This window comes from Petromyzon marinus, chromosome 31 (assembly GCF_048934315.1).
Source record: "Petromyzon marinus isolate PM22_M1 ecotype Great Lakes invasive population chromosome 31, UKy_Petmar_22M1.pri1.0, whole genome shotgun sequence".
In the NCBI taxonomy this organism is placed as follows: Eukaryota; Metazoa; Chordata; class Hyperoartia; order Petromyzontiformes; family Petromyzontidae; genus Petromyzon; species Petromyzon marinus.
The window spans coordinates 5,935,349-5,960,950 of record NC_133697.1 but is presented as its reverse complement, the minus strand read 5'-3'; the positions used below and the strand labels follow the sequence as shown (position 1 = coordinate 5,960,950).

At 53.5% G+C, this 25,602-nt stretch overlaps 1 protein-coding gene across 2 annotated transcripts in view; it reads left to right on the top strand.

The window, feature by feature from the left end:
- LOC116947710 (prospero homeobox protein 1-like) overlaps positions 1–25,602 on the top strand; it is a 60,411-nt gene that overhangs the window by 3,190 nt on the left and 31,619 nt on the right. Inside the window, exons 1-2 of one of the 2 annotated variants that reach the window (XM_032963728.2) lie at positions 4,223–4,437; positions 13,930–16,279. In XM_032963728.2, coding sequence (XP_032819619.2) covers positions 14,015–16,279 — 2,265 coding nt within the window. In that variant the 5' untranslated portion in view covers positions 4,223–4,437; positions 13,930–14,014. Of the gene's footprint in view, positions 1–4,222; positions 4,438–13,929; positions 16,280–25,602 lie in introns of those variants that run through there. The other variant, XM_076071037.1, reaches the window with a different exon arrangement.

The following is a 25,602-nucleotide window of genomic DNA, read 5'->3' as shown; positions in this document are numbered from 1 at the left end:
TCTGAGAAAGCGCTACATAGCTCAGTAGGGGTCTTACCTGCTAAAATAAAAACAAAAAAAATATTTTCTAGTTTAGTTTCATTACCGCGCCATGAATTCAACGCTGACCCCATGCATACCTCCCGATTTCGCCAGGGCCTCTCTTTTCATTGTGTCTGTTTTTTTTTGTGTGTGGTTTTTCTTTTGTCAGTGGTCGCAGCGCCGAAACATCGGTGCCGCCTGTCCATAGAGAGGACAAGCCACCCCACGTGCGCCAAACTCAGCAGAACTCGCAGAGCCTTTGACAAACAAAGAGTTTGGCTTGGTCAAGGACTTTCTCTCGCGCGCTGTTTGTTTCCGCCGAGCTGCACGAGAGCACGCGGCTTCTCTCCTTCTGTGATTTGCATTTTATTTAAATATATACTTTATTCATTACTTTGTGCCACTGCGGTTAGGTCCATGTCACCCCATCATGTACGTGCCCGTCATGTACGTGGTTGGACATCGGAAGGCGAGTTAGGCAAAACAAATCCATTGTTGTACTGTACTCCTATGCTGAAGGATGACACATTCGATAGATAGATATGAGATTGGTAGATGAGATTTAGGAGTCCCAACATTCATTTTCGAAAGGCGCAGCCCTGCAATTGCTCCCTCACGCCACGGCTGGTGGATAGTAAGCTCTCCTTGAGGAAGCTCCACAGAGCCTCTCTAAGGAGTATTTTTGGCCTACGTCCGGCAAGGAGTTACATTGGTACTAGATATGATGTGATGGAGAAGCTGCTCGTTTTACAACTTACATCTGCGGGTTAATTTGTTAACTTTCTTAAAATGTCGCGGTTTTCTCAAGTCCCCTACGGTGTAAAGTGCATCTCCGGTTAATCAAAAATCAAGCGTTAAGATAATATGTATTTAGGAGGGTGCGACTCATTACACGAAGTCCCCCCCCCCCACCCCCCTCAAGCAGTCTGACCATCGTGTAAATGGATACACAAGTTAAAGTAAAGGTGCAATCCTTGCAACTGCTTGCTCACTCCACTACTGGCGGAAGACCACCCCTCTGGTAGATGGTGGCATTATCCCCTTGCTCTTCCACGACGTCGAGACGTCTTAGAAGAGGTGAGAGTACCCAGGCTTTACCCCACAACAAGCGACCCGCCGATCGACTGGCTAACTGTGGTGCATGCATTTATACTGCTGGGGTGGACAGAGGCGGCTGACGTTTTAAAGACACGTTCAACGGATGCCAACGAGTGCGTTGTACAAAAAAAAAACGTGCTAGGTGACTCCAAGATTCACGCGTTTGTGCATTATCCACACTGGGATTTTCTCGGGGTCAATTACCCAGCAAAACCCCAGTGAGTCCCAATGCCTTATTTCAAGAGGGCCTTGCAACCTTGAGAGGTTTGGCCAATTCCATTAACGCGTGGCTTCGATTCGCGTGGGATGATAACCGGGGAAACCGGGAGACAACCCACCAACGCATACGAGCGGGCGACATTCAAAGCTCCGCACAGATAGACTCAATACGGATTGTTATTTCAGATTCAAGAGGAAATCAGATAGATTGCAAATCTCCCCGGGCAGACGATTTCTCTCGGACGCGTTCCATTCCGTGGCTGCCACTCCGTAATTATGATTGTCCATCGGTCATTATCACTTGTGTCATTTTTACATCCAGGTGGTTGAGCCAGACAATTGCCTCAGGAGTAAACGCGTGCGCCGTATCGCCGATGCCATGAGGCCCCCTCCTTCCTACGCGCGAATAGGCCATTGGGTCTACATTACACGTGACGCGGCTCTTTTCTGGGTGGTGACCGCAGTCTCCGCACAACTGAGTTGTCAATCTTCCATTTGTGTATCATCATCATCATCATCGTCGTCGTCGTAGACGTCGTGGAGTATTCGCGCCTGTTGCTGCCGTGGTTTGCGCATTGGATGCGATTCAGGGGGTCGTGGTCCAGCACTTGTGGCGGTGGAGATCAACTGCCGGGGAGGGAACTTTTCTCTTCGCGTCTCTCGCGAGGCGTTTTGTTTGCGACTTCTTGTGGAACCCATTCGTCGTCACAGGCAGCGGCAGGGCCAACCGTTATGATGATCGCCATCGTGTCTCCTTTAACCGTCTGCGTTTTTCCGCCTCTCGATGTAAATCCATGCGCGGCGTACGATATATAAAATGCACGTGTACGCACGCTATCGATTCATTTATTCGCATTTGAACTTTGCACAGTCGCTCTCGGGTTATGGCCTCCTTTATGGGACGACGTCGCGCCGTTGATATTTTAATAATATTTCTACTTTAAAATAATTATATTACTGTGTTCCCCCCCCCCGCCCCCCAGCCCGCCCGCCCGCCAGCATCGAGTTACGCAGCCATCCAAAACGCTGCGACGCGCGGGGAGAGCGCGGCTCGGCACGCGGTTCACTTTGCGAGACGGGAAGTTGAGGTGGGCGCACGGGTGGCACGGGGAGGTGGGAGCCAGGGTGGGGCTCTGGGGATGGTGGCACGACCTTGGAGCGCAGTGGGAACCAGGCGAGTGCGAGGTGCGCGAGTAAAGTGTTGCAGGGCGTGCGAGGAAGGTGGGATCGCGGGTGGGAGGGAGTGGGAGGGAGTGGGAGGGAGTGGGAGGGAGTGGGAGGGAGGTGGAAGCAGGGCGGGAGTGAGCGGGAGGTGGAAGCAGAGTGGGAGAGAGGTGGAAGCTGAGTGGGAGTTAGAGGACAGTGGGAGCAGGGTGGAAGTAGAAGAGAGGTGGGTGCTGGGAGGCAGGTGGGAGTGAGTGGGAGGTAGAAGCAGGTGGGAGTGGGAGGGAGGTGGGATCAGGTGTTAGTGGGAGGGAGGTGGGATCAGGTAGGAGTGAGTGGGAGGGAGGTGGAAGCGAGTGAAGTGGAGTGGGTTAAAGTGTGGGCGTTAGGTCGGAGGGAGTTGGGTTCAACAAAGGTGCAGGTGGATATGTGCGAGTCGGAAGGAGATGGGTGCAAGGGCGAGTGCAGGATCGGTGGTGCGAGGTTGAGGCCGAGTGAGATCCAGGTGGAAGCAACGCGGGTGCGAGTAAGGCGTGAGATGACAGCTGCTGTTCGCGATGATGGTGCCGTAGATGACCGTTGTCTTGACACTGCGCACATTCGCAACACCGCGTCTCGACGCAGAACCGCACGAACACGTTTGCAGATGTCACGTTGCAACCCCAAGACGATGGCGATGGGGATGACAGTGGTGGTGGTGATGGAGACGCACGGATCTGTATTGTGACGCGTCGTACGACGAAAACATTCGGACGACGCCGGCGCTGATGATGATAGAGACGATTGTTGTTGACGCTATCCATAATCTCTGCGGCCACAACAAAGTTGCTGCAAAGACAGCGCGCACGCTGCGCGTAATGCGCGTCGCCTTTAGGAGCGGAGAGCGCCGAGCGCATTCATCACGCACGCTGCATAATGTGGTTATCGGCTGCCCGATTTATTGAGTTGTAAAACAAGCTCCTCTCTCTCCCCCCCCCACTCTCTCGCTCCCCTCTCCCCTGCTCCCCACTCGCTGTCGCAACGCGCCACTGTACACGGGAGCTTTGTGGACCCGACCTAATCCGACCCGACCCACAAACTTCTTGGTTTGAGTCTGGGTCCCCACTCCCCTCCCCCCCCCAACTCCTGAATCCGTTCCGTCCCATTCCGCTGCTCCATCTCCTCCCGGTACATGTCTGCTCGAGTCTCGGGTCCCCGTGCTGGTGCCCCCTCCCCTACATCTCCCCCCCCCACGCACTCCCCACCCCATTCATCCACCCCCATCCTCCACCCTCGCCACCACCTCCACCACCCTGACCTCCTCTCCTCTTCCTCCCGGTCGTCCCTGGCCCCTGGGGGCCACGGCGCTCGGGGTCCGCCTCGCCGCTCCCATTGGCTCGGGGAAGCGACGCCCCGTGACGCCTCCTCCCTCCTCCTCCTCCTCCTCCAGCGCACCCCCCCTGCTCCCCCATGTCCCTTCATCCCGACGTCTGCGGGGAGGAGATCTCTGCTGCTCGCCTGTCTGGGTAGGGCGGAGCTGGGGCGGAGAGCAGAGAGGAGGAGGAGGTTGGGTGGATGTGTGGGACGGGTGCGTGGTGGTGGCGGTGGCATCAGCAGTAGTAGTGGTGGGAGGAGCACAAGGGGGGTGTGTGGGGGATAAGGGGGGACTCTGGGTGGGAGTAGGGGGGAGGGAGGGAAGGTGGGGTTGGGTGGGAGGTAAGGGGGAGCTAAGAGGGAGGGAGGATCCTTTATTTTTTTTCTTGCTTGAAGAGCCGTGAGCTGGGTCGCGTCTCCCTGAGCGCTGCGGAGAGCGGGCGACACAGATAGTGAGAGCGCGAATCGCACTTCACAAGCGGCCGTTCGGAGACTCTTCTTCTTCTTCCTCCTGTTCCTCCGCTTCATCATCATCCTCCTCCTCCTCCACTCTCACTTCTTGTTTGGCGGCAGGCTGAGAAGGTAAGGGGAGGGGTTACTCGCCGGGACTCGCCAACTCCATGGCGGGCCGCGCGCGTTGTCTCGCGAATGGTTCTGGTCCTGTTGTTGTGTTTCCCTTTAAACAACACAAGGAGAACAACAAACAAAACGACCGGCTGTTTTGTTGTTGTTGCGGTGTTGGTGGCAGTGGTGTTTTTAAAGGTCGCCGCACCAGCGTAAGCGTTTGACGATGATATTTAAAGTCTTGGGGATGTGGACGATGGTGATGGACGGAATGAATGATGGGTGCAATTGAAAGATGGAATAATTTAATGATGGAGCGGGGGGGGGCACATCGGAGCGAATGAATTATGGAGGTGATGGATGATAGAAGGGATGGTAGGATGGACGGATTGAGGATGAAGGGATATAACAAAATGAATGATGGAGGGAAGGAATGATTGTGCGGTGGGGGCGGTTGGGGGATGGGGTCACTGAATAATGAATGACGGGGGAGGGATTGTTAAAGATGGAACGGATGATGGCGCGAATGAACGATGGATGGAAATCAATAAAGAACGACGGAGGGGAACGAAGGTAGGCTGCTTGCACCTGCCATCGGCTTACCTCTCTCAACACACCCCCCTTACCCCCACCCCCCCTTCGCACGCGGTGGAGTTTCCACCAAGGGCGCCGCTTGTCTTTGAGTTTATGGCGCAATTTGTGCTCTGCGCGCACCAATTATTACCATAGTGCTCTCGGACATAAACTGGTGACTCATAAATGAGAGGCGGCTTTTTTTGTTGTTGTTGCGGTGAGCTTCGGATGCGGCGACATCTACAGCTGTAAATTACACGCCGCGCCGTTAATGCGCTCGGCGTGTACCCCAGGTATACTTTGCGTGCAGCTTTCTACACGTGTGTGTCTGTGTGTGAGTGTCTGTGTGTGTGCGGTGGATAAAAAACATTGCCACTGGGGAGACAAAGGCGGTCGGGCGTGGTGCTGGCCACCCACAACCTCGTGTACCGTTCCGGCCTTCATAGGTGCTCGCTAACCGCACTTGCCCCTACAGTCTGTTAAGGCTATACGGGGGATCTTTGTGCGTGTCTGTGTGTGAGTGTGTGTGAGTGTCTGTGTGTGTCTGTGTGCGTGTGCCTGTGTGTGTGTGCGTGCGTGAGTGTGTCTCTGTGAGTGTGTCTCTGTGGGTGTCTCTTTGTGTGCGTGTTTCTCTGTGTGTGCGTGTCTCTGTGTATGTCTCTGTGTGTGTGTGCGTGTGTGTCTGTGTGTGTCTGTGAGTGTCTCTGTGTGTGTTTCTCTGTGCGTGAGTGTCTCTGTGTGTGAGTGTCTCTGTGTGTGTGTGTGAGTGTGTCTCTGTGAGTGTCTCTGTGAGTGTCTCTGTGTGTGTGAGTGTGTCTCTGTGAGTGTCTCTGTGAGTGTCTCTGTGTGTGTGAGTGTGTCTCTGTGAGTGTCTCTGTGTGTGTCTCTGTGTGTGTGTGAGAGTGTCTCTGTGAGTATCTCTGTGAGTGTCTCTGTGTGTGTCTCTGTGTGTGTTTCTCTGTGTGTGAGTGTCTCTGTGTGTGAGTGGGGAGCGGTAGTGTAGCGGTTAGCGCCGCTGCACTACGAACCTGGCGACGCGGGTTCGATTCCCGCTCATGGCCAACACCCGGTGACGATGATCTGATACCGGTCCTGGGCCTCCCCTAGGTCGACTCGGCGTCAAATGAGTACTTGGTGCGGTGCGTAAACATCGCCACTGGGGAGACAAAGGCGGTCGGGCGTGGTTCAGGCTACCCGACCCCTCGTGTGCCGTTACCGCCGTCATAGGTGCTCCTCGCTAACAGCACTTGCCCCGACAACAGTCTGTCACAGCTACGCGGGGGATCATTGTCTTGTGTGCATTGAGTACTTGGTGCGATGTGTGAACATCAACACTGGGGAGACAAAGGCGGCCGGGCGTGGCGTTGGCCACCCACTCGGTGTGCCCTCCTTGCCGGCCTTCATATCGGTGCTGGCGAACAGCAACTTGCGACCAACAACTTGCGACCAACCCTGTGCAGGCTACACGCGTGGAAGGGGGGGGGGGGTGTTTATCATTATGCATGTGTCTTTGTATGTTATTGTACGGTGTTTGTTTTGTGTGCGTTGTGTTTTTGTGTGCGTTGTGTATTTGTGTGCGTTGTGTATTTGTGATCGCTAACAGAACTAGCAGAACTTGATTTGTGTGTAATACATAGTGGAGCGGTTGTGGAGCAAGCCTTGCCCCAACACTCTGTTAAAGGCTATATGGGGGATCTTTGTCTTTTGCGCGCTAGCTTGCACGGACAGCCCGTGTCGGCTGTACGGGGGATCTTTGTCTTTGTTGTGTACATGTCTTTGTATTTGTGCGCCTGTGTGTGTATTATGTATGTGTGCCCGTATGCATAATGGAGAGTGTGTCTGTGCGGTTGTATGCGAGTGTCTGTGTAAACGCGTTCGTGCGCATGTGTTTATGTGAGTGTGTATGTGGGGGGGGGGAAGAGGTCGTGGAGCGGTAAGCGCGCAACGCTACGAACTTGGTGAGCCGAGTTCGATGCTCGCTCACGGCCAACGGCAGTGGCGATTATCTGAACCTGTCCTGGGCCTCCCCATAGGTCGACTCGGCCTCAACATGAGTAGTTGGTGCGGTGGGGAGACAAAGGCGGTCGGGCGCGGGGCTCGCCACGCACCACCTCGTGTATCGTTCCAGCCTTCACAGGTGCTCGCTAACGGCACTTGCCCAGTCTGTGAAGGCTCTAGGGGGATATTAATCTTAGACATGTCTGTGTATACTGTATCATTGTATGTATCTGTAAATGCAATGGGTGGGTGGGGGAGTTACAAAGATCCCCCCCGATAGCCTTCATCGGGCTGTTGGGACAAGTGTCTATGGTGGGGAGCGCTCCCGTCCACGCGAGTTCGAGTTGCGATCACGGGCGACATCATTGGCCAGCGATCACCTGAGCCCAGTCATTCCAGCCCATCGCCGAGGTCGACTCAACCTTGTAATGAGCACCCTTGTGCGGTGTGGACATCATCAGTACTGGGGAAGACAAAGGTGACCGGGTTGTGGGTATTACCCACCAACACCACCACCACCAACCACCCTTTTTCAGTGCGCTCTTGTCCCCCAACAGTCTAGAAAGTCTTTGTGCGCACGGTGGGAGCGTAGGGGTCTGCGCGCCGCGCTACGATCCCCGTTCACGGCTAACATCGGTGACGAGTGCTGGGGTGGGCCTCCCCGCTTGTAAGTCGACTTCACCTTGTAATGAGAGTGTCTGGTACTAGGGAGACAAAGGTGGCCGGGCGTGGTGTTCGCCACACCACCAATTCGTAGTGGCTGTACCAGCCTTTAATAGGTGTTCGCTGGCGAGCACTCGTCCCCAAAATTCTGTTGAGGCTCGACGGGGTGGGGGGGGGATCGTTGTGGTTGTATATGTGGTGATGATGATGATGAGGATGACGATTATTGTATAAACATACGACGCAGTGTGTAAAAGTGCGAGGTTAAGATATTGTCGTAAACAAGGGACTTGCTTTTATGACTTAATAGGTGCTCGCTAGCGACACTTGCAAGAACAGTTTAACACGTCGGCTTTCGCGACCAATATCATCCATAATAGAGGGGGTTTTTTGGGGTTAAAAAAACCTCTTATGGACTTGCAAGAACAGTCTATGCAGGCTAAGCAGCGGGTACGTGTGGTGCGTGTGTGTGTGCGTGCGTGCCTATAATGAACGCGTAAAATAGGGAACGTGTAAAATCGGCAGCGCGTAAAATGCGAAGTAAGATATCGTCGTAAAAAAACGGGGTCTACTGGCTTTGATGAAATTATCGACAAGTCGGATCGATTCTCGCCTTTCAAAACCACGCCGCAGCTGCGTCACACGGGCAGGCCAATGTCAAACGAAGAAGTGGAACGCCACCGTGGAGTGAGAGTTGCCGTGTTTTTATTTTCCATCCCATTGTCGGAATGAGTGGTAAATCCCCCCTCCCCCCCAAAAAAAAAATAGCGCACGAAAATTATTTCTAATCGGTGCTAAAAATGACCTCTTTAGGAGGCGGCGGTGGGGCTAAGTTGAAGGCGGCTCCTCTTATTATTATGTGTCAGAGGCATTTACGTTTTCAAAAAAAGACAGGAATTGAAGGCTTAGACTAAATTATAAAACGCACACACACACACGCGCGCGCACGAACGCACGTACGTACACAGCACGACGTACCGACTGCATGACATGGGGGCCACACAACACCGCCTTCGTTTGCTAATGCGTTAATCCGGTAGCTGTCTGAAATATCCCCAAATGTTGTAGCTTCCACCCCGCCTCGCCACCACCCCCACCCCCACTCACCACCACGCCCTGTCATGCAAGATGATGAGGGAATGGATCTGGTAATAACCGGGTGTGTTTTCTCTCTCTACCCCCACCCACCCGCCCGCCACCACCCACCACCACCACTCGCCCCCCAACCCCCAACCAACTCTAGCGGTGGGTGATGGCTTTAACGAGGCCAGATGAGTGACGTGTGTGATTACGAGCAATTTTCCAGCATCAGCGCTCTGGGTGTCCCGTGCGTAAGCCGAGGCCGAGCCCGCCGGGTGAAGCGACGCGTCGACTCGCCACACACAAAAAAAGCGGTCGCCTCTGTCCATTGATTTAATTACGGGGCTGGCGGGCGGGCGTGGAGGAGAGTTAAGTCTCGTAACGAGCCGCGTAACACCCGGGGCTCTATCGTTGTGTGGCTCTGAATCCCCCCACCTACCACCAACCCCTCTCACGCACCCCCCCCCCACCTAAACTACCACCCTCTTTGTGTTTCCCCTTCCGTTTGCATGAAGCAGAAAGTGCGGCAGATTAGCAGACGGCTGCGCATGCACAATCGCCTGTCAAAGCACCTTAACGCCATCGCCACCAACCACCACCACTGCGCTCCCCTCCTCCTCGACCCCACCCCCCCGTTCCGCCCCGCCCGTGTGAACGGCATCGTAGCGATGTGTGTGTATGTGTCTGTGGGAGCGGTTCGATTCCCGCTCATGGCCAACACCAATGACCGGTTCTGGGCCTCCCCTAGGTCGACTCAGCCTCAAATGATTACCTGGTGCGATCTGTAAACATCGTCCACTAGGGAGACAAAGGCGACTGGGCGTGATTTTGGCCACCCACCCACTCGTGTGCCGTGAAGGCCTTTATAGGTGCTCGCTAACAACACTTGCCCCTACAGTCTGTCAAGGCTGTACAGGGGATCTTTGTCTTGTCGGTGGCCTATACGGGGGGATTGGTAGTTGTAGCGGTTAGCAAGTTCGATTCCCGCTCACAGCCAACGCCGTTGACGATTATTTGAACCGGCTCTGGGCCATAGATCGACTCGGCACTTTCAAAAAAATCTCCGCTCGTGCGATTGGCAAACGTCAGTAATGGAGAGATAACGGCACGAACAGCCTCTTGAAGCCTACACGGGGGACCTTTGCATATGTATGGACTATATTCATGGGAGTCCCTGGGGGTTTTACGGGAACCCCTGGATAGATTCCCCAAAAAAGGTCGACAATAAGGTCGGCTCAGCGGGTCGTTTGAGTTATTTGACCACGCTTCACCACGCTGGTCAAATCATTATGATGGTCGTGGTGGTGGTTAACCGTTTTTCTGTACGGTGGAAAGCCTCGCAAAGTTTCGGAACTCTTTTTTTAAAAGGGTCCTTGCTTCATTTGGGTCGTTAGGATTCGCTCTCGTGGGCGGGAGGGGGGGGCACACCCACCACGGACACTAATTGATAACACTCAAAACTTCACACAGATAGATTTAAGGGTCCATTGCTTGTACTTCCATGTGCCAGGCACTTTCACAGCGCAAGCCTCTTATTACAGCACTTGGTACAACACCCGGCGTTCCCCATCACTCGTCGCCAGCTCGGCTTCCCAGTGTCGCGCGGACTCGGGTGTGATCTAGACGCAGGCTGAGAGAGGTGTTCATTCGTCCGAATGAAATCTCAACACCTTCGTCAACAACATTGCTCCGAAAGAAAAAAAAACATATTTTAACAGGTGACTTTGCGGCCTTTGCGGAAGAGAGCAGAGATTTGAGTGAATAATTTGTCCACCAGAGTAAAGCTGATTGTAAGTTCGTTATGTTGGTCAGAATGTTCAGTGGCCGTTGTTCGGAGGCAGCAGAGAGCGTACAATAGAGCTGAACGATTTGTGGGAAAAATCTAATTGCGATTTTTCTGACATTGCGAATTGAATTGCGATTTAATTTGCGATTAAATATTTTTTATAGTCAAGCTTCAGTTCAATATTCACTATGTAATAGATTTAAAATATGTTATGGAGCTTGACTTAAGCTTTCGTGACTGCAGGAATTCATATTATTGGGTCTTTCGGTAAAGTCACGTAGATAGGTTCAAAGAAAATAACAAAAAATATTTTTTGTTATATTTTTTTATTTTCTTTGAACCTATCTACGTGAATCTTGATGTGAAGCTTTCGTGTCTGCAGTAATCCATACTCTGGTTCTTTCGGTAAAGTCACGTAAATGGGTTGAAAGAAAATAACAAAAAAATAGTTTTTTGTTATTTTTTTTGTTATTTTCTTTGAACCTATCTACGTGAATCTTGATTTAAAGCTTTCGTGACTGAAGTAATCCATACTCTTTGGTTCTTTCGGTAAAGTCACGTAGATAGAAAATTAATAGATCACGACGTTTCGATCGCAACACAAGCAACCGTCATCAGGTGAAACAAACACAGCAGGAGAACTGCTGACGTCTGCTGACGCAAGCATTACCACGTGATACCATCAAAATATTAACTGCTCTATATATATTCTAATGCAAGAATTAGAACTTAAAAGATATGAATTGCTTCCAACGTGTATTTATTAAAACGTTTTAATTGAAATAGAACAATCAAACATTAAACAATTTTTAAGTTAAATAAAGAAAGTTACAATAATAAAAAAAGAAACAATTCCAATAAGTAAGTAATGGGATTTTTCAAATCGAAAAAAATCGCAGCCTTTGCGATTTGCTAATCGCATTGCTTTAAAGTGCGATTTAGATTTGAAATCGATTAATCGTTCAGCCCTAACGTACAATGGGATGAGTTAGACTCCCGGGCCATCCCAAAACAAGGAACTCTCCGATCCGACTGTAGGATGAAGAGAGTCGCAGACTCTGATGATCCAGTGACAAATATATCCTCGCAACCAGGCTCAGCCACTGTTACAAATACAAAAGACAATGTTTCCCCGTATAGCCTCGGGTACTGTTGGGACAAGTGCTGTTAACGAGAACCAATTAAGGTCTGCGCACGTTGGCGTGCCGGTGACTTGTGCCACGCCCGCCTGCTGCACGTGTCTCTCCAATGCTGGCGTTTGCACATCGCAACAGATACGCACTTAGGGCCGAGTCGACCCAGGCGAGGCCCGGGAATGGTTCAGATTATATATAATTGCCTCTGATGTTATAAGTGGCTGGCAGTCAATTTCATTCGTGAAGGGTTTGTGGCGAAGGGGGCTACCGCTCCCCACTCTACAACACTAATAGATGTAAATAGACTTCGGAATGATAGGAGGGGAGAGTGGGGGGCCAAGCGTCGGATGGTCTGTGTCTGACAACCGAATCACCCCCCAGTCCACCCCCATAACCCAGCAATCCCCCTCCCCCCCACTGGCTTCCTCCATCCATCACCTCCCTCGTGTCACCTCGTGTCCTCAGTGCTATGTCCGAGTGTGTGATGGTATCATCATCGCACACTGAAATGATTACCCGCTCACGCGCGCATGTGTTATTTGGGCAATAGTGGTAGCGTTAGTGCGTTGCGCTTCGAACCACGGCCAACGCCAGGTGGCAATTATCTGAGCCGGTCCTGGGTCTCCCCTAGGTCGACTCGGACTCAACATGACTACCTAGTGCGATGCGTAAACATCGCGACTGGGAAGACTAAGGCGGCCGGGCGTGGTGCTGGCCACCCACTCCCCTCCTGTGCCATGCCGGCCTTCATAGGTGTTCGCTAACAGCACTTGCCCCAACAGTCTGTTAAGGCAATATAGGGGATCTTTGTCTCTGTGTTATTTGGGCCTGGTTATGAATACATAGACTCTTGCATTGTTTTCATTTCCTAAGCGTAATGACAATTGACCCCCCTCCACCCCATCCAGCTATTGTTGTTCAACTTTCTCATTGTTAGTACCGTAATCCAGGCGACTGCCGAGTATAAGTATTTAGCCCTTGGTCAATCCACTGCTGGATGAGTGCTTTGATGCTCATGTGGGGTGCGGGGGGGGGTGTATAACACGAGTGGCTGCAAGTTTAATGTACAAAAAAAACTGTTATTATAAAAAAACACTAGTTTGTCATTTGCAACTTTAAAGGCATAAACCATGAAGCGATTATATTTTCAATTCGTACGTAGAGAGTGTGCCCGTTAATTCGAAAATGGACTTGAAAGTTAGTCTCTGGAGCGTCGCTGTGGGGCTCCAGAGACGTCGTCCCAGTGTTCCTCGGCACGGGGTTTAAAAGCCACAGTGGCTATGAGATGTTAACTACCTCTCCTAGTATACAAGAGGTCGTCGGTTCCATGGGGACCCTGACAATGCCTGCTGAATGTTTCAAGTTTGCGGTGCCTCTCAACCCCGTGGTAGCGTGGATTTCCCCCCCCCCTCTCTACATTTAGAATCAGAGTGCGTTTAGAGTATTTGGCAGCTCTGTATTTCCTCTTAATGTTGAGCGATCATTTGTGGCCCCAGGGTCTCTTCTGAAAAAGAGATAGCTAAATAGCTCAGTGGGCTTTACCTGGTAAAATAAAAAGTTGCGTTTATTTTATATACCCCTACGGTCGTGCGCCTAACCACCATAATTTTAAAGCCTTTTATTGTTTTAATGAACGACGCTTTAAAACTCGTGGGTAAACACTGGCCTCTTAACCTATATAATCCGGGCTGTTTTTTTATTAGCATCGCGTGTCCCTTTAAGTTCTCCGCATGTACGTGTCCCTTTAAGAGGGGTGCACGTGTACAATAATTTATGTACAAGTTACATTAATCGGTGGCGGTGCCACCTTGTAGCCCGATGAAGGTATCGTAACAGAACAGAGTTACAATAATGGCAACAATGATGCTTTTATTGTTTTGATGAACAAGAGTAGTGGCGTGAATAATATGATAATGATAACGACGGCCATGATGGTAATGATGATAATATGCTGCCTATGAATGTGACGATTCTTCAGAACTTAATCCCCTGAACCCCCGAAAACCACCACCCCTCTTCTCCCCCCCCCCCACCTCCCCTCCCAGGGGAGGGGCATGGAAATATTTTGTGGAGCTCAGCCCCTGACAGCTTCTGCTGCAACGTAACCCTGATGATGCCAATGACACAGTTGGTATCACCTTCGATACGCCCCCTGCCAACTCCCATTCTCTCTCTTACCATGACCTCTCTCTCTCTCTCTCTCCCCACTCGCCTTTTCTTCTCCATTCGGATTCCGCCCCCCCACCCCCCGCCCCCCCGCCCTCACCCCTGCAGGACGCTCCATCTCCGCGGTGCCGGGTAATGCTCGCTGGCTCCAGCGCCGCGCCGGAGCGGCTGAGCGCGTCTCGGCGCGTGTGAGATGCGCGGGCCGGCGCGCGCGCTCCCGCACCCCAGGAGGACCAAGCGGCGGCGCCTGCAGCTCGCGGCGGCCGCCACAGCCACCGCCATGATGATGATGAACGCGGCGGTCGGCGACACCGCCGGGGCCTCCGCGCCGGCGCCCCCGGCCGCGGCGCCGCTCCCGCCCGGGGCGGCCGAGAGGGACGTCGACGCGGAGAGCTCGGCCGTGCTGCGCACGCTTCTGCGCGGGGACGGCCGCGGAGGGCGGCACTTCCACGACGACTGCTCGGCGTACGGGGCCCACCTGGCGCACCTGAAGGCGGCGGCGGCGGCGGCCGCTCGCCGGGCCGTCGGAGCCGAGAACGGCGACGGCGGCAACGGCGGCAACGGCGGCGGTGGCGACGGAGGAGGTGGAGGAGGAGGAGGGGCGGCCGAGAGGAGGGCGGACGTGGCGTTCGCCGGGGCCGACGATTTTGCGCGACGGCCGGTCCCGTCATCGTCCCCCCAACCTTGCGCGTCCCCCTCGGACAGAGACCGCTCCCCACCAGCCCACGGGGCCCAGCCGCCGGGGGCCTTCGTGGAGCCGGGCAGCCGCGCGTACGACGAGAAGCTGCACCAGGTGAAGAGGGCGCGCGTAGAGAACATCATCCGTGGCATCAGCGTGTCGCCCGGCGCCGCGCTCAGGGACAGGGACGTGGCGGGGGCCGCGCGGCAGCCCCCCCAAGAGTGGGAGGTCGGGGCGGGCGACGTGGCCGGGTGTGGCGTCTCGTCGATGGAGCAGGATGAGGAGGAGGCCTCGGGGCAGCTGAGCCCGCACGATGGACAGCAGCGGGAGAATAAGCGCAAGCAGAGGCTGCCTCAGCAGCAGCAGGTTCAGCAGCAGGTTGAGCAGGCCCAACAGCAGCAAAAGCTGGAAGAGCGCCGGCGGCTGAAGCAGCAGCTGGAGCAGCTTCAGAAACAGCTGCGGCACCTGCAGGAGCGCTTCCTGCAGGTGTACAACCACAGCAGCGAGTCGGACAACGAGGAGGAGGAGGAGGACAACGGCGACGTGGACACGTCCGACGAGGGCGTGTCGTCCGACGTGTGCGAGTCAGCGCGCCGTTTCTCGGTGGACACCACGTGCCACGCCGGCGGACAGCTCAACCGGACTCGCACACTGGTGCCCGTGCAGGGCGTCGTGCGCGAGAGCGACCGCAAGGGGCCCGGCGAGGCCGGCAAGGTGAACGTGCCCGAGGGCGGTGCCGGTGGCGGCCGGGGCTGGCAGCTGGACGACGGCAAGGAGTTCGCCGAGACGCTCAAGAAGAAGCTCACCAACTCGGTGTCGCAGGTCGTGGACGCCGTGGTGCACATGTTCGCGCCCAAGCAGCCCGCCGCCGGCGCCGGTGCCGGCGGCGGAGAGCTCGCCGGCCCACAGAGCTGCGCGCCGCTGAAAACGCCGGTCGAGTCCTCGGCCGCCGGCCCCGGAGCCGTCGCCGCCAACGGCAACGAGCCCAGCTTCCTCGAGCGCCGTGGCCTGCAGCGGCTAGGCGACGCCGCCCCGGTGGCCGGCGCCCGCCCGGGGCTCCCGCCGCCCGCCCGCGCCGGCTCCCAGCGGCGAGCCGGCGACGCGGACGACGACGACGACGACGACGTGGACCAGACGGAGGCCCTCTCGCTGGTGGTGCGCAAGCTGTCGCCGGAGCGTCCCTCGACCGTCGTCGCGTACCACCACTACCAGCACCAGCAGCAGCAGCACCAGCAGCACCGCGGCGAGCGGCTGCCATCCCCGGCGATCCACCACAGCGGGCACGGCTACCCGGGAGCGTCGCCCCTGCATCACCTGCCGCCGGGCTTCCCCCTGCACCACCACCACCACCCGGGGCTGAGCCTGCCCATCCTGGCCTACACGTTGGCGGGTGGGCTCGACCGCGTCGGGCCGGGAGCCGCGCCGCCGCCGCCGCAGCCTCCGCCGCCGTCGTTTGCGACGTCCAAGCTCGACTCGCCGCCCCTTGAGCTGGTGGAGGGGCTGGGGCGGGAGAGCCACCTGGGCGGCGGGCGGCTACGCGGCTTCCATCATCATCACCAGCAGCACCATCATCATCATCAGCAGCAGCAGCTGCAGCATCATCAGCAGCAGCAGCATCATCATCACCAGCAGCAGCTGCTGATGTCGCACGGGCAGAATAACGCGCCTTCGCCGGCGTTGACCACCGCGTCGGGAGACGCGCTGTCGCTCGCCATGATCAAGTCGGAGTGCGGCGAGCAGTCGGACTCGGCAGACGTGTCGCCCTACTCGGCCACCACCATATCCTTGGATTTGGCGATGCTGCTGACGATGCCTAGCGCGTCGAGGCTTACCGGTCTGTTTGTGTTGATGATGCACGTGTGTGTGTGTGTTGATGATGTGCAGGTGTGTGTGTGTGTTGTGATGAAGATGAAGCGCAGGTGTGTGTGTGTGTTGATGGCGTGTGTGTGTGTGTGACATTTTGTGATTGGCTGTGTACAGCCTCTCGGCGTGCGAAGTGCTGGACATTCTGTGTGTGCGTGCATGCGAATGCGACTTGATTCTGTGTTTCAGTTGCGTGTACATGTAACGAGTTTGCATGTGCGGATATGGCAGGCACAAGTGTGTATCTTCGCAGGCTCTGTGTATACATGACACGCATGTTGACAGTGTCATGTGTGTGTACACAATGGGTGTGCATGTCTGTATGTGACGTGTGTCTGGTTCTGTGGATGCTGTGGTTGTGGGGAGCGGTGGTGCAGCGGTTAGCGCTGCTGCACTACGAACCCGGCGACCCGAGTTCGATTCCCGCTCACGGCCAAAAACCAGTGACGAATATCTGAACTGGTTCTGGGCCTCCCCTAGGTCGACCCAGCCTCAAATGTGGCCGGGCGTGGTGCTGGGCACCCACCGACTGCGTTTGCCATGCCGGCCTTTATAGGTGCTCGCTAACGGCACCTGCCCCAACTGTCTGTTACAAGCTATACGAGGGATCTTTGTCTTTGCCGCGATTGTCTAAAATGTTGCGTCTTCAATTGTGAGTTGGTGGGTGCTTTATGAAGGAAGGCCGACGTCGCATTTTCTGTATGGTTTTCTTCGTAAGGTGGCAGTGTTATTGACGAGCGCGTGTGTGTGGGGTTTTTAGTTACTTGCGCTTGTGCACCACTGCCAATATAGCAGCAGCAGCATCATCACCAAATAATTCGTTTAATTCTAAAGCAAGGCTGTGTGAGTTGTACGCAAAGTAGGGTGATGTCACGTGCAGGGCAAAGCAATGATGGTGAGGACTGATCCTCTGGTCGGAGTCGTGTTCATTAATCCCCCCTCATGTGTATGACAACTCTTACCTTCTGCTGTCCGTATGCGTGACACACGTGTCTTGCCTCCTCTGCATATAGGAATATGTTTTACCCTTTCCGGAAATAAAACAGTTGTGTCAACATGTTAAAACACCAAACTGAAACCTTTTGCAAGGAATCATGTCTACATTAACCACTTATACTTGTGGTGATCGTGCAAACAAAAAGCACATGCTCTGGTAGTATATGATGCATTGTTTTTTAGACTGATTGGTCCACACCAGATGCATATACTACGAGAGCATGTATATGTGATTAATGCAAACATGATTCCTTGCAAAAGGGTTCAGGTTTGTGTTCTAACATCTTAACATAAACAGTTTTATTGCCAGAAAGGGTTAAACCTATTCTTATATTTTGATACTGGTGAGGGAGGTCCCATAAAGTCTCTGTGCACATTACATGTGTTTTTAGTTTTAAGCATCGTAGCTTTCTGTTGTTTAAACCAGGGGAGAACTCGAGAGACCAGGATGAGTCTCCTTTCCAAGAGTGGCCTATGGAATTAATTTGCTGCTCTGTGTGTGCAATCCCAATAATAATAATTCTAGAATTTGCCAAATATGGAATCCAATGCCGCCGGGAAGCGGACGAGACGCGTGGAAGTATTCCCTCCGGTTAATGCCAGGAAATTCTGGCTGTAGCCTGATGAGGCTTGTTGTAATTAACGGCAAAAACGTTGTACTCGAATGGTAAATGTTATGGGTTTACCCTCCAACACACCGGTGTGCTGAACTTGGTACTGATTTCGATTTAAAGCTTTCGTGACTGCAGGGATTCATATTCTTGGTTCTTTCGGTAAAGTCACGTAGAAGGGAAATAATAATAAAATAATAATAAAACAATAAAATTCTCACGACGTTTCGACTGCAACACAAGCAACCATCATCAGGTGTGCTGAACTAGTTACTGATTGGCACGTTTTGCTTACGTCACAAACCTTACTGTTTGGCTGTGTCACGTGGTGGCGGGTTTAACGACACAATAATATTTACGCGATCTAACCCAAAAAAAAAACCTGTTGTGGATAACATTGGTTGCGAAAGCTCTACTATGTATTAAACTAATACCGCACCATAGCAGCATTAACCAGGGTGGCTGCTGGAATTGAACCGCGTAGATTCTGTGTTGGGAGCTGTGGCGCAAGCGGTTAGCCGAGCTGTGCCAGGAACGCCGATGACTCGAGTTCGCGATTCCCGCTCACGGCCAACACCAGCGTCGATTATCTGAACCGGTTCTGGGCCTCCCCGAGGTTGACTCTGCCTCAAATGAGTACCTGGTGCGGTGTGTAAACATCGCCACTGGGGAGACGAAGGTGGCCGGGCGTGGTGTTGGCCACCCACCCCCTCGTGTGCTGTGCTGGTCTTCATAGGTGCGACTCGCTAACAAAACTTGCCCCAACAGTCTGTTGAGGCTATGTGGGGGCAACCTTGTCTTCATAATCTCTGTAGTATTTAAGCTGTGATTCTGTTTGTGTGGTTCCTTGTGCATACGATACTTAATAATCTCTGTAGTATTTAAGCTGTGATTCTGTTTGTGCGGTTCCTTGTGCATACGACACTTCATAATCTCTGTAGTATTTAAGCTGTGATTCTGTTTGTGCGGTTCCTTGTGCATACGACACTTTGTGTTTTTGTGCTTTTGTGTATACAGAGTGTGTACTTTATGTGTGTCTGTTTTCATAATCTTTGTTTATGTTTTTCATTTATTGCTGTGTTGGATACGACATGTTGTATCGCCATATGTGTAGACTGGTTGTGTACATAACATGTGTTGTGTATCTGTTGTATGTGTGTATGTGCATTATGTGTGAAATCTGCATCAAGCCGTATATTTTGTATAGCCTGCCTGTGTGTGTTTCTGTAAATCACATGTGTTTTTTCGATGTGTATTGTCTGTCTGTATGTATGTTTTTTTTGTATAAATGCCGTATCAGTGTTTCTGTGTAGCTTGTGTCTGAGTTTACACGATATTCGTTATTCCTATTTCACTCTTAATGTTCGTTACATATAGAGTTTGTCAACATTATTTATTTTGACCATTATCGAATACCACAATGCACTTCTTCAGGAAATGCCGATGGATTATTTGCATCGTGCACAAACGCTTTTTGTTTTTTTACGCATTTATGTGCCCCACTTAAACCCATGTCTGTATTGTACGCGTGCGTGTGTACACGTCTACAGAAGCAGTACGTATCATCTCTGTGTGTGTACTTATGCGCATCTGTAGCATACTGCGTTAGGATCTCGGTGGCCTGTCTTTGAGCAATCAAATCTGGTGATTGTTATCTGCCGCCTGGGTGTGCCCTCGGGTGACTCAGCCTAAAATTAGTATCTGATATAATTTCAATTCATCAGCAATGGGAGGGGGGGGGGGGCTATGAAGAGGGCTGGGTATGCGAGGTACGGTGCTCCTGTTAAGCTGGCCTCAATAGGCGCTCGCTAACAATCCATGTGTGGTTACACTGGGATACAATCCAAACATCATCGCTGGTTGTCGCACCGCGCTGCGAACCTGCACGCTCTCGAGTACGTACGTACAATAACAGTGGGACATACTTGAACTGGTCCAGGCTGTCCCTGAGATCGACTCGGTCTCAAATAAGCCACCTGCTGTGGTGTTGCAGGCATCACCGCAGAGGAGACAAAGGCGTGGTGCTGACTCGCACCAACCCCACGTGCGCCGAGGCGTCCTTGATGGGCGCTCGCGAACGCCACTCGACCCACCAGTCTGTTCGAGGCTATGTGGGGGTGGGGGTCTTTGCTTTCTGTTCACATTCTATCTGCCCGCATAGCTGGGGCGCAGTTTATTAATCATTTACGTTGTTGTGTAAATCCGACGGGGATGACAAAGAGTCGCGCGCAACGGCACAAGTGCGTCGGCCAACGGCGGGCGGCACGGTCTGGCATCGACCCCGCCGGGGGCGGGGGGGGGCGCTGGCACGAGGTCCACGCGGCACGAGATCCACGCGCGGTCTTTTGCTCGCCGCCGCTTGGCGCGAACGGGAGTGGATTTCGCGAGCTTGACGGGTCGGGGTGCGACTTCAACTTCTGAAAAATTGTAGAAAAAAAAATAAGCCGGTTGCGGTGTTTTGCCAGTGTCATTAATCCCAAGGTAATGTCGTGGGGGGCGGGGTTGGGGGAGTTTCCTTTTTCGTCTGGAGTTTAAATTGCGTGGGTGACTCACGGCAAAGTTTGCGATCAGAAATAAAAAAGAAGACGCGTCTCCCCCCTTTGCGAGCGTTACTTGCCGCCGGGAAGTCCTCTGCGTGTGGTTTATAGGTGTAATATAAGATTAATTGTGCCGCGGGAATTAGGTCATCCATCGCTTTCGGGCAGCTAAAGGGGAAGTGATGGGAGTGGAGAGTGGCGGCATTCAGAGAGAGAGAAAGCGAGAGTTGCCCTGTCGAGATCCGGCAGGATTTAATTCGGCTAAAATCTCCGTCGTAAAATTCTCGCCCTGCCGAACCCACGCGCTTGCGTTTGAGAGAGGGAAAACAATGCCCGCGGACCAACGGGCGGGCGATAACGCTCTGGTAACCTGTACATCTGAGTTGCGTTCGCTTGAACGACGTAAATACAGACGGCAGGCAAAGGCGCGGCCCCTGCTATTGCTCGACCACGCCACTACCGCTGGGCGGAAGATCTCTTCGGGAGTCCTACGCTGGAGGGGCTTTCGGCCTGCTGCTTCTTCCCAGACGTCTCGGAAGAGGTGGGAGTCCACCCACACTTTGCCCCACTGCCAGTCGACTCGCTGCGTTGGTTACCCATTTATGCCGCTCGGCGGTAGACGGAAACTTTCACCGTTGTCTTGACTGCCGCGCTGCGCCCAGCGATCTCTCGAATTTCTTACATTTTTCCAAAAACTCGCAGCGTTAATTTTCTCTGCACACGGTTAGGCGTGATGTAATTGTCTTTGCCGCGCTCGCGTTCACGAGACCGTATCTTGCGCACCTTAAGAATCCTGCGCGCTGCTATTGTTTTTTTCCCAAAGAAAGAGACATCTGAAAAAAAAAAAGCAGATGGTTGGCATTTGCGGTTTCCTCCATATTCTTTTGGGGGATCCCTTTGATGTTTTGATCTTTAAAGGAAATATATTGCCATGGGCATAGTCTGAAGCATCAGAATAGTGCGGGAGACAGATTTCTAAAAGTGGGGGTGGGGGGGGGAGGAGGCGGGAGGGGGGCTGGTGGAGAGAAAGAAATAATTTTCAATAGATCTTAGGGGGGAACCGTAGGCATTTGAAGCTCTGGTTTGTTCTGTTTTGTCAGTTTAAAAGAAACCGATTCCGGGGCGGCTATCAAATTGCCAGGAGCCCCGCGTCACTTTTGCGGCTTTTGAGGAAACGGAGGCACGACACGGCGATATTTATCACAGGGCCCAAGGTATTTTTAATCGCTTGAGAAGGGGGGGGGGGGGGGGAAGACAGGAAAGGGATTCTTGTCGCGCAGTCGGACGAAACGACCTGTCGACGGGAATGATTGGGCTTAGTCAGTGTTGTGCGCGGCGGTTGAGCGGCGTGAAAAACATATTTTATTTCAGGTCAAGTGCGCGTGTTCGCCTCGGCGGGTCTGCGTTTGCAGCGTCTCGCCCCCCCGGTGCCTTTGATCCCCGTAAAAAGGTTTGAAGAGAGTTTTTGAAAGAAAAAAACAACCGTTTGTGTGTGGTGTTTTTTTTTGCTAATGATGGCGCCAACTGTCGGGAAAGGTAGCGAGCACACCTTTCATCTATCAGTTATAAATCCACCGCCTCTGAGTAAGTCTGTTGGCTTGTTAGGATGAAAGAGCCACACGCGCACATCCGTGCACAGCGCGTGCGCACGCAGAAAACGAGTAATTATAAACCCACCGCCGAAATGCTTCTGTTGATTTGCGCTTCGGTATTTTGGCGGAGTCGCAAATTAAATTTCATTTACATCATTAACTCCGTCATTTTTTTTTTTTAGCTGCCGCTATGGCGGCGCAGGTTCCGTTACCAGCGCGTCAACGCCATCACTTGGCGAACGATTAAAAACAAATAATATAATATATTAGTTTCCGATTTGTGTATCTGTTAAAAAAAAAAAGCACGCAGAACTTCCGCGCCGCTAAACTGGCGCGCGGCGGTGGTGGCGCCGGCGCTTGTTCAGCTAACTGGGAAATACATTGAGGATAAGGACCTCTTAATCTCACTTAGCGTTACCCCACCACCGCCCGCTGCCGACGGCAGACGTGGAGAACCGCTTGGATCTCTTCATTTCATTCCCTCCCCCCCCCCCCCCCCCCCAGACTCCCGTGACAAGGTGCGAGCCAATAAAGTTCGGGATGAAATCGTGGGAAAGCGGTTAAACTGCGTAGGGCAGTCGTTGTGATGGGTGTGCCTCGTAAAAAAAAAAAAACGAGCTTCGGATCCTTTGCGCGAATCTTGGTTTTTGGGGAGGGGGGGGGGGGGCTGGGGTGGCGAGGCGTGGGCCGCCTTTTCGGCGTGACCGTCCGCGTGCCGTCGATTGACGCTGCTTCCTTAGTTTTGATTCGAGATGCCCAGTCTATGTTTCTTACGCTGCACCGGGGTTTCCCACCTCCGATTTCGCACAGTTGGCTGCGTATGGCGTGAAAGAAGTTCCATCGTACGTACGTACGTACAAATCTGGCTGTCGCCTGGTGATGCTGGTTGTAATTACCGGCGAGACGTCGTGCTCGGATTGTAAATGTTGTGGCTTGGCTCTCCAACACACAACCGGTTTGCTGGGCTGGTAACAAATTGGCACGCTCTGTTGACGTGACAAACCTTACTGATTTGCAGTGTCGGGTGGTTGCGGGTTTAACGACACATTTATATTCACGTTTACGCAATATGACCCCAAAAAATATATATAATGGATAATATCGGTCGCGAAAGCCGGCGTGTTTAAACGTGCACAGTACGTGCAAGCGTTGTTATTGCCTTCCGCCCGATATGCCTGGCGCCGCGCGTAAACAATCGGACACCGATGGGACATTGGCGGCCGAGTCCGCGTCTACGTTGTACACGTGCCGCTCTGTAAATTTAATTTATGCTTCCGAAGCTTTTGGGTATATTTCCACACCCCCACCCCCCTCCACCAAAGTTTATCTCGACTGAGCCGTCGATGTTCACATCATGAGACGGTGGACTCAATCGGAACTCTCGCATTGCGCAGCGTCATTGCACCCACGGTAGAGAGTGAAACGTGGTGGTTTGACGACGTACGGAATTGGTGGCAGGACGATGTGGCGCCACTTGAACATATTGGCACACGATAGAGGAAAGGTGGAAACAAATGACGAAATGTGCGGTGGGACACCTCGTGGACTATCTGCCCCTTGGGTCGTGACGAAGATGAGAGAATGGCCCCGTGTAAGTGGATATCTCAGAGCTACCTCTGAGATGATCACTTCGCACGACCTCGGGTCCACACGGTTAAGGGGCCGCACCTTCCCATCTGTTCATTTATTTCGCTGGATGGAAAGAGGCGGCGGGGGGCGGGGGGGGGGGGTCACTTCAACTCGAGAAGCCGGTTCGATCACGGGACGGGGGTGGCGGCTGAAGCCTGGATTTGAACTCTGGCTCCTCAGCGGTGCCGGCTCGGGCGTCTTTTGCTCTCCGGAGCCGACGCGGCCAACTCTTTTACCGACCCTCGGTGCTTTTTTGCGCCGGCGGCTTCGGAACGTGTGCAGTCCGCTTGCTGGGTGGCGGTCATTGTCGTACTCCCACAGTCGCTGTCTCACTGTCGCGGTCGCTGTAGCGGTCACTGTCGTACTCTCGTGGTCTCTGTCGTACTCTCGTGGTCACTGTAGCGGTCACTGCCGTACTCTCGTGGTCACTGTCGTACTCTCGTGGTCACTGTCGTACTCTCGTGGTCTCTGTCGTACTCTCGTGGTCTCTGTCGTACTCTCGTGGTCACTGTCGTGCTCTCGTGGTCACTGTCGTACTCTCGTGGTCTCTGTCGTTCTCTCGTGGTCACTGTCGTACTCTCGTGGTCTCTGTCGTACTCTCGTGGTCTCTGTCGTACTCTCGTGGTCACTGTCGTACTCTCGTGGTCTCTGTCGTACTCTCGTGGTCTCTGTCGTACTCTCGTGGTCACTGTCGTGCTCTCGTGGTCACTGTCGTGCTCTCGTGGTCACTGTCGTACTCTCGTGGTCTCTGTCGTACTCTCGTGGTCACTGTCGTACTCTCGTGGTCTCTGTCGTACTCTCGTGGTCTCTGTCGTACTCTCGTGGTCACTGTCGTACTCTCGTGGTCTCTGTCGTACTCTCGTGGTCTCTGTCGTACTCTCGTGGTCACTGTCGTGCTCTCGTGGTCACTGTCGTACTCTCGTGGTCACTGTCGTACTCTCGTGGTCACTGTCGCGATCGCTGTAGCGGTCACTGTCGTACTCTCGTGGTCACTGTCTCACTGTCGCGATCGCTGTAGTGCTCTCGTGGTCACTGTCGTGCTGTCGTGGTCACTGTCGTGGTCGTTGTCGTGCTCTCGTGGTCACTGTCGTGCTGTCGTGGTCACTGTCTTGCTGTCGTGGTCACTCTCGTGGTTACTGTAGTGCTCTCATGGTCACTGTCTTGCTCTCACGACCATTGTTGTACTCTCGTGGTCACTGTCTTGCTGTCGCGGTCACTGTCGTGGTCACTGTCTTGCTGTCACGACCGTTGTCGTACTCTCGTGGTCACTGTCTTGCTGTCACGGTCACTGTCGTGGTCACTGTCTTGCTGTCGCGGTCACTCTCGTGCTGTCGTGGTCACTGTCTTGGTCACTGTCGTGGTCGCTGTCTTGCTGTCTTGGTCACTGTCGTGGTCACTGTCTTGCTGTCTTGGTCACTGTCGTGGTCGCTGTCTTGCTGTCTTGGTCACTGTCGTGGTCGCTGTCTTGCTGTCTTGGTCACTGTCGTGGTCGCTGTCTTGCTCTCGCGATGCCGGCGAGGACCGTGACTTGGGAGACGGCGCTCGCATCGGCGGCGGCTTTGCCATTTTGCGACGCGTCTAAGAACAGGGAGGAGTGCGCACAAGAAAAAGGGCACTTTCCCCCGTGAAGTTTTGGCGAGCCTTAGATTACCGTGCTTTCTCGAGCAAATGGCCACCATTCAGCTCTCTCAGGCTTTTGTGCGGCTGCGATGGGCCCTTTTCTCCCTTTGTCTGCGCTGCACCTGCTTTGCCGTCTCATGTTTCAGGGGGTGGGGGCATTGTTTGCTTTATCAGTGCCTCGGAGAGTGCTGCGACCACTGCTTCCGCGCGCGCGCACCGGCTCCGGGGCAAAAACAAGCGGGGGAAAAGGTGAA